At 41.3% G+C, this 9,341-nt stretch overlaps 1 protein-coding gene across 1 annotated transcript in view; it reads left to right on the forward strand.

Annotated features, from left to right (window-relative positions):
* LOC103131637 (B-cell lymphoma/leukemia 11A-like) overlaps positions 1-9,073 on the forward strand; it is a 45,130-nt gene extending 36,057 nt beyond the window's left edge. The window contains exon 3 of the mRNA XM_007543332.2: positions 3,467-9,073. Within this exon, the coding sequence (XP_007543394.1) occupies positions 3,467-5,445 (1,979 nt within the window). The 3' untranslated portion in view covers positions 5,446-9,073. The remainder of the gene's footprint in view (positions 1-3,466) is intronic.
* Positions 9,074-9,341: the final 268 nt, after the last annotated feature.

Consider the following 9,341-nt stretch of genomic DNA (forward strand, 5'->3'; position numbering starts at 1 on the left):
TGAAAAATAACCCTAACTTACAGTCTCTCGGTAAACGTCTGCATCACTGGAAATCTACAGACACAGTAAAGTTACAGGTATCTGTACAAACCTATCCCTTTTAAAGAAAACTACAGCACATCCCCTTTTAGAAGGCAAATTACAACTCAATGACATTTTATTTTTGCAAGCAACTTAAACTATGCCTTAGATTGGGTCATAAGATACCAAGATTTTCTGCCAGATTATTTTAAAAATAAATAACAAAACTGTCGAGTTTAATATTTTTAACAGCATTTTCACTTTCTTCAATTTCATTTTTAGACACCTTCCGTCTGTAAACTTTTTTTTTTTTTTTTTACAAAGAAAAGTGTTAGTATTTCTGCTCGAGCATTTACTGATTGTAAAATTATCCAATTTTCAGTTTTGTGCTAGGTGATCACAAATCAGGGCCATTCGGGTCAGAAGCCCATTTTAAGGTTTCTTTTTTTTGTTGCTCTAAATCCAGTAGCTATTGACCGTCTGCTGACGTTTCATCTTCCGCTTGGGCTGCAGAACTAGACACATAATCCAGCCACTGCCTTGACCTTGATTACCAAGTTTAAGGGGTAATAATAGTTTTCCTTTCAGAAACTACAAAAAGTTTTGGAGTGCTGTTTGAAATGAACTTATATTAGACACATATACACCTGAGTTACACTATGTAACTCAGGTGTATATGATATGGTAGTTTGTTTTGCAGCTTGTGATGATGGTGTGAGTAGTACGTGAAGTGACTGACTGCAGTTTAAGGAATCATAAAATGACCCTGATCAATATCATGCCATCTTCCCGATGGCAGTAGAGTAACCAATACCACATTTGCTGCCCTTTTCTCAGTCTTGCAATATGTGGAGTGGTTCAAAAATACTTTACCTTTTTTTTGTCTGATCTTTAGTTTTCTACATTCCGGATTATTGTTGATTTATGTTTTTTCTATATTTTCCGTGCTCTCTTTCAGTTCTCCCACACACTTTTGTCCTCTCTCTCTCTCTCTCTCTCTTTTCTAAAGTCCCCTCTTTCAGCCCCTTGCCATGAAATGGCAGCTAAGGGCTTGTCAGTGTGGTTTCTCCTCTCTGCTGATCCTATTTCAAAGGGACCTGGAGATCCAGCATTAGCCTCAGCTCTGCTGCTCTCCAGCCCTAACTCGCCCCAGACTAAGTTTTTAGAAGGGGAGAAACAGACCGAGAGAGAGTGGGAGCTTCTCTTTTATTCCATTAGACGACAGACTTGTTTGTAAGATCCTCCTTCCTCCCTCACATAGTTCTTTGCTCCTCTGTTCTCGAATAATAATAATAAAAAAACGAAAAACATCAAACGCCTTGTCAAAACGTCCTTTATCCCTTTGAATCACTTTTTCTCCATTCCCAGGAGGATGGCTATTAAGGACAATAGTGGGCTTATTTAGATATCTTATGTGCCATTGTTGTCTTGACATCCGTTGTTCTGACTTTCTGATTCGCGTCAATGTGTCCAACTCCTCAGATGCAAAAAAAAAAAAAAAACTATTATTCCTTGCTTGTGGCATGAGCACACTTTGTCAAATGTTTATATCGCTCAAGATATAAACATATAAAAACTTCTGCGGCACACATGTCCTTTACAAATGCTTTAGGTTATCTTGAAGACTGTCCCCTCCATGCCGCACTTCCAGTTCTCTTTCTTCCTCTTCCTGACTTTTTCATTCACTTTCCCGACTCCTCTGTGATTTCTTCTCTCTGAAAGGCACAAACCCCCTTATTGTCCTTCCTAGTCATTCACAACAGCAGAAAAAGAGTATGTTTTCCTCCTACTGCCTTTACATTGTCCGCTTGCACGTTACGCTAGCATCAGGGTTAGCGTATGCAGGCTACAAATCAAAGGAAAACGTACAGCAGGACACAGGTTATTGCAGCCGTTTTTATGGGGGGGATACATGGGCTCTCCTTTTAAAGCCATAAAAACACACACACACACACACACACACACACATAATCAGGAAGTGTGTGTTAATGTAACTGGCACATTTTATTTGTGCTTATGAGAGAGAGGAGGAAGGGAACGAGTGAGAGCAAAAAAGCGTATGGGCAAATGGCTTTTTTATGATGGAAAAATTCCATAGTGGGTCAAAGCCCATTGCAGGTGGCAGCAATTAACTGTAATTTTTGCAGATTGTAATGATCCATAATTTACCATTATACCCCCTTCCAACTCTTTTCAGTCAGGAGAGAAAGGTTTGTGTGGAGATTTGATTTGGTGCACATTTTACACAGCATTATGTTCTTTAAGTGGGAGACTTCGGAGGGGGGCCTCCGTGGCTGCGGACACACGAGATAGCAGGCGAAGCCACAAAACATCAAACTCTTTTCGCTACAACTCGACCACAGCATCTCTCCTTTCTGCTCTTTCTCTGCCCTCTTCTTCCCGCTTTGTCTCTCTAAGCCGTGGCCGGCTTAAAACACATGCGCTCCCCGTCATACATTGGACTATCTTTCTCTCTCTCCCCGTCTCTCGTTCGTCCTCGCTTGCATAGAAGGTGCTGTGGATTTCGGGTTCAGTGTCTGCAAATGACTTTAGAAGAATGGCCTGCAGTGGGGGGGGAAAAAAAGAGAGAGAGAGAAGAAAGGAAAAAAAACGGCAAAAGATGAAAGAAGGAGCACATTTGCAAGCGGTGGATGCTTCTTATTTTGCATAGCTCTCACTTCTGCTTCCCCCCTTTTCTCCTTTTCTATTCACCTGAGAGGATTTAAATAAATCCATAAAGCATGAAATATCAGAAATAGAAAAGCAATGCATGAAATGCATTTTCAAAGGAGCCTCCCCACCCACACACTGACACGCGGACACAGTTTTTCTCGTGGCTTTTATTTCCTGTGAATGTGTGGTTTTTTGTGATAAACAGTGGTACAATTATTAACATGTGACCTCTTATTTGTATTCATCGTTAATACGCAGCATTCGATACATGTCCCACTTTGGAATTGTTAATTTTGTAAACAGAGTAGTGGAGGGAAGATGAGTGTGTTTAACGAGATTAGGCGTGCATTGTCAAGCAAATCTCAGGTCAGTGTACAAGTGCAATTGAAAGTCAATTACTGTTTGAATTATTTCTGTGCCCTCTCATCTGTATAAATTGTGCATTGGCGGCATGAGATACGCCCTGTGTTTTTTAATTAATGTGCTGAAAATATTTTGTCATTTACAAATCTCGACTTATTGTCCTTTTTGGTCAAATCGTAAGATGTTCACAGTGTAGTTTCTGTTTCATTTAAAAATATTGTGAATTTCTTATTTATTTTCGGCTATTTTTGTTGAAGTGCATTAAAAGAAAGAAGGATATTTTTTAAATTGATCACCATATATGTTGTAGATTTTATCCAGCAGTGTCTTTTTTTTTTATTTAATGCTTTTCTAACTTAATTTTCTCTGTGTGTGTTTGTTTTTTTTTTGTTTGTTTTGTTTTTGTCAGATAAAGATGAGCCCAGCAGTTACACCTGCACCACATGCAAGCAGCCCTTCACCAGTGCCTGGTTCCTGCTCCAGCACGCCCAGAACACTCACGGCATCCGCATCTATCTGGAGAGCGAACCTGGCAGTCCTCTCACCCCACGTGTAGCTGCCGCTCCTGGGATGGGGGGTGACTGCGCCTCCTCTCAGCCGCCCCTCCACGCCGTGCACTTGGCTGACGGCAGCCCTTACAGCCTCTTAAGGATGCCGGGATCAGGGTCTGGCCGGGATTCAGTATCCACGCCGCGCGAGGGCCGTTACCCCCGCACCCCTCCGCTCTTCAGCCCACCGCCACGCCACCATCTCAGCCCGGATGATCTCGCCCTGGCAACCCACCATCCTAGCGCCTTCGACAGAGTGATGAGGCTGAACTCAGTGCCATTAGAACCTCCTCAGAGCATGGACTTCTCTAGACGTCTGAGGGAGCTTGCTGGGAATGCCACGGGGGGTTCTCCGCCTCTCTCCCCTAACAGACCTAACCCTATGCAACGGCTGCTCCAGCCATTCCAGCCAGGTTCTAAGCCTCCATTTACAGCTACGCCTCCCCTATCCACCTCTCAGTCCCCGTCTGGCTCACGCTCCACCCCCAATCCTGTATCAAATGCAGTTCAGCCAGGCACTCCTCTCAAGGCAAAGTCTTGCGAGTTCTGCGGTAAGACCTTCAAGTTCCAGAGTAACCTTATCGTTCACCGGAGAAGTCACACGGGGGAAAAGCCATTCAAGTGTCACCTCTGCAACCACGCCTGCACACAGGCCAGCAAGCTAAAGCGTCACATGAAGACGCACTGTCAGAACAAGTCGTCGGCGCTCAATGCCAAGTCAGACGACGGCCTCTCGACTGCCAGTTCGCCTGAACCTGGTACAAGCGACATACTGGGCAGTGCCACGGATGCACTCAAGTCAGTGGTGGCCAAGTTCAAGACTGAGAACAACGGAATTATGCCTGAAAATGAAGAGGAGGAGGAGGAGGAGGAAGACGAAGAGGAGGAGGAAGACGAGGAAGAAGAGGAGGAGGAGGAAGAGGAGGAAGGCGATGAGGAGGAAATCGACAGCAAGGCTAGAGTTGAAGAGGGGGGAAGGAACAACTATCGCTTCAGCCTGCGGCTGGAAGGGGCCCGCCACCACCAGAACAGCAACGCTCTACACCCGCATCACCGGAGCTTGTCTAGAGAGCACGGCGATGACGACTCGGCTGTCGAGTTAGACCGAGCAGATGACGCATCGACTACTGCCATGAACGGCCTGGGACCACTATCCAACGACAGCCTCTCTAGAAAGCTTCTGGGCGGTGGCATCAGTCCTGGCTCACTGAGCCCGCTATCCAAACGCATCAAGGTGGAAAAAGACCTTGACCCCCCTACGCCAACCATCCCAAACACAGAAAACGTCTATTCTCAATGGCTAGCTGGCTACGCCGCCTCCCGACAACTCAAGGACCCCTTCATCAGTTTTACAGGTGGGGACTCCAGACAATCACCCTTTACCTCCTCATCCGAGCACTCGTCAGAAAACGGCAGCTTGCGCTACTCCACCCCACCTGGTGAACTCGACGGGGAACGGGCCCCTTCAGGACGGAGCGGCACGGGCAGCGGCGCCAGCACGCCGCACGGTGGCAGCGGAAACGGGCGGCCGAGCTCCAAGGACGGCCGCCGCAGCGACACCTGTGAATTTTGCGGCAAGGTGTTCAAGAACTGCAGCAACCTGACGGTGCACCGACGCAGCCACACTGGAGAGCGGCCGTACAAGTGCGAGCTGTGCAGCTACGCGTGTGCCCAGAGCTCAAAACTCACCCGCCACATGAAGACCCACGGACAGATGGGCAAGGACGTGTACAAATGTGAAATTTGCCACATGCCTTTCAGTGTGTACAGCACTCTAGAAAAACACATGAAGAAGTGGCACAGTGACCGCCCTCTGGCTAATGACATTAAAACTGAATAGGCAAAGAGCAGTTCTCTCTCCAATCCCCTCCACCCCCCCAGCTAAAAAGCAACCCAGGCTTTGTAGCCAATGAGCAATGGGGAAAAGAAACAGGGTTAGACACCAGAATGCCGTGCAGCCCTGCTCTCCATCCCCTTCTGGAGAAAACTTGATGCATGATCCAGTACTGGGCAATACTATTGCATCAGAACTTTTTGAGCCTTTTTATTGTGCAATAATTTACACATTTTGTATTTTTTGTAACTGGACAGCATGCTTGGTGTGTTTTGGCTATTTAAAGAGAAAATTTGTCCTTAGCTGGAGGATTTTTGGTTGTACATGTGTTGCTGTTGATACTTTTGATTTTTCTCAGCATAACAAAAAAGAAAACAAACAAAAAAAACAAACAATACAGTTAGTTATAACCCAAGCTGCATACAGTACATACTGTTTTACATATCATGTACAGCTTTGTGTTCAAACATAGTAGACAGTGTCATATTGTCAAAACATCAAGACGAGCAGGGTCAAACATAAAACCAATCTTTGTGAAAGATTTTCCATGCAACATTGAGATGAGATATATATCCATATGTATATAAAATTGGGCTGCCTATCAAATGCTGGGCACTAGTTTAAATATTTCTTTTACAAACATCAATGAAACTAAACTAATAATGTGGTGTGACATGACGATAAAGAGTGCCTTGGATATTTTACCTGCAATGGTTAATTCTCCTTTTTGCTATAAGCTCGGAGTTTCAGCTATAAATGATTACAATACACAGGAAGATGCAGGTCCTTGCATCAAGCACCTGCACAACCTGTTTTTTTTTTGTTTGTTTTTTTTTTTTTACTTTGCAAAACATAGGGAACCAGCTGAAACAAACCTAGAAAAAAATAAACTGAATTTTGCATATCTCTGGTAAATCGTTTAACTACCTGACTCATGCATATTAATGCGTTCATGATTACAAATCTGTTTACTGGCATGTTACATGCTTAAAAGGGGTCAGAGGTTTCTGGTTTTGGTGTTTGTGTTTGGTACAACTGAGGAAAAAAAAAAAAAAGGTACTTTGACAAGTTGTTTTAACCAACATGAAGCTCTTAAAGGTTCCAGAGTGATTATTTTTCTTTGAAAATTAAAAATGCAAGTGTTATTTTGTAAGCAGCACAGATTTTTTTTTTTTCCTTTTGTGTTAGCCGCTCAGACTGTAATGTCAGCAGTCGCTCGAAGATAAAACGGGATTTAGTCCTGGTGATTCAGACAGATTATAGGTGAGTGATTTGGTGGGTGGGTTTTAGAGCCTGACGGTAGATGGACAGTAGAGATGCACCAATCACACCTTTCATGTCTGTTACCTGTTGCTGGTTTTCTTTTGAGGTCTGACCTGCTGATTCCGATTTAGACAGATTCCACTTTTTTTTTTGTTTTTCCTCTCAGACCATTGCACATAAAATAGAAAAAAAAAAGTGCTGTTAATTCTTTGACGCATTAGTTTTGAATCCATCTGAAAATGCATCAGATCATTGAACCCTAATCTTGATCTCATTTAAAAAGAAAGGCATTAACAGTGTGGCTTATAGACTGAAAATGGTTTGAGGATTTATGGTGGAAATTTTTCAGTAGTTTTACCTGTGGAAAATTGGTCTATTCTGGTTTCTGGTCAACTGATTAAGGCGTCTGCAATGATTGGGTTTAACAAGCGTCAGGAGGCCTTTGGTGACTTTTGTAAGGAAGAGTGAGGGTGGGTGATTGGTAGAAAGCCACCCTCAGTTATTTATTTTTTTTCTGGCCGATAATGATTTCATTATTTTTTTTTTTTTTTCGACTATTCATCTACAATTTTGACAGCTCATATTTTTTCTACAGACAAAAAGCATAACAAAGAAACAGTTATGTTACAGGCCCTGGAGAATTGAAAAAAAGAAAATGCAGCACTTATCTCCATGAAAGCATCAAAGCACATGTCTGTAACCCTACGTCTGATTTCAGTTAAACTAAAAGAGAAAAGTGGACCCCAAAAACAATTGACGAGTTTGTAGATCGCAAATGGTGCAGATTTTCGGTATTTAACCGTCAGAAAATTGTTTGACTCTGGTTGATGAATTGGTGCATCTCTTTTGATCGAGTTTAACAAGTGTCTCTAAAGTTCCAAACATCTGATATACTTTTGAAACATTAAAGAAATCCGAAACCTTTTGCATCAAAAACTATTCCAAAAGGAAATTTTAATTCTTAAAAAAACAAAACAAAAAATAAAACACCCCCTGTTCACACAAGTTTTATTTCTAAAAAGGTCAATTTTTCTAAACGTTTTCCTCCTAATGGAGGCTGTTTTTCTATTATTTTTTTATCTCCATCCTTTGTCAATGATGATGATAATATAGCACTTGTCACTCTGCCTTGGATTCTGTATCTGTCTCTCTAATCGGAGGTACAGTCGGTTGAGTATAAAATGAGGATCCAGATTCCAGATCTGGCGCTACCTTACATGCACTGTTCAATTTTCCCAGTTTACAGTTGGGCGCTCAAGGGAAAACTTGCTCTTATGCTGACAGATTAGTGTGGTGTCATTGCTTAGCATTAACATTGGAAAAAAAAAAAAAAGAAGAGGAAAAAAGAAAAAGGTTTTGATCTAGAGACATTTGCCAGCCATGTTTCCTTCTGAGAGCTAAACAGGGATTTTGCTTTTGGAGGTATAAATGCAGGAATTGCCATACAAACGTTAAACATAATACAACTCAGAGGAGTAAAATTTGATTAAAAAAGTAAATAAAATCTGTTTTAGGTAACACTTTTTTTGGGGAGAACCTTATTTAATTTTTTTTTTTTTTTTTGATGTTTCTCTAATCTGTCGTGGTAGCATCCAGGACTTGATCACTCTGTAATGAATTGTGTAAAAAAAAACAAGAAAAAAGAAAAAAAAAAAAAACAAGAAAAAAAACATGTCTCTCATCTTTTTGCCTTTATTATGAAATAAATGTCTTCAGGTTGAACAAAAATTTGCATTGAGGAGAGATTTATGATATATAAATATATAGAAGAGAGAACCTAAAATGCATAGGAAAATGCACACTCTTGTAAGTTCCTATGTTCATAACACATCTATGGTCTACTTTTTTCTTGTATTTAGAACGGTATTTGAAATTAATGTTCACTTAGCTTAGGCACTTATAGTATTTATGTTGGAGCCTTTATTTTTTAACTGTTTTGCTTGTACTCTTTAAAGGTTTCAATGTACTCTTTTTTTTTCTGTAGTGAAAAAAAAAATCCCAACAAGCTGCCACCGTATATTTTCTTAATTTGGCAGGATAATCTAGTGTGAATAATTTGTATGCTCGGGGGGAAAAAAAAGTATGTTTTTTTTTTTTTTTTGAAAAATAAAAAAAGTTGTGGCGTTCCCCAAAGGGTGATAGGTCATATGATGGCCTTTTCAGGCAGTCCCGCTTGGGGAAGTGGCCACACTGAGGGAAAAACAGGTGGTTGTAAATATCCTTTTAGTTTGTTTATATATATATTTTTTTCTATATATTTTTTTTTCTCTCCTGCCATTTTATATGCAGTAATACAAGCTATTGTTGGGTTTTTCTTGGTAGCCAACTTTTTACTGTCATGTACCACCTGAAAACATTCCAGCTGTCGTTTAAAAAAAATATAATAAAAAAAAAATTACATTTTATCATATGCAATCAGTCCAATATCAACCTGAAAAAGTTTTCTTTCATAGACAAAACAGACCATGGTGCTTTTTGATTTGAAGATGGTACAACTCATATGCAAGGAGTAAAATCACAAACAGAAATGTAGGTACATGCCGTCATACCTCTGGTGTTGGGGTACAACTTAAGATTCAATTCTGTCCTGTATTTGCCTTCGAGCCATTTGCTCTGAACTGAACTTGAAGTCGGCCCCT

This window comes from Poecilia formosa, unplaced genomic scaffold, assembly GCF_000485575.1.
Source record: "Poecilia formosa unplaced genomic scaffold, Poecilia_formosa-5.1.2 Scaffold11, whole genome shotgun sequence".
Classification (NCBI taxonomy): domain Eukaryota; kingdom Metazoa; phylum Chordata; class Actinopteri; order Cyprinodontiformes; family Poeciliidae; genus Poecilia; species Poecilia formosa.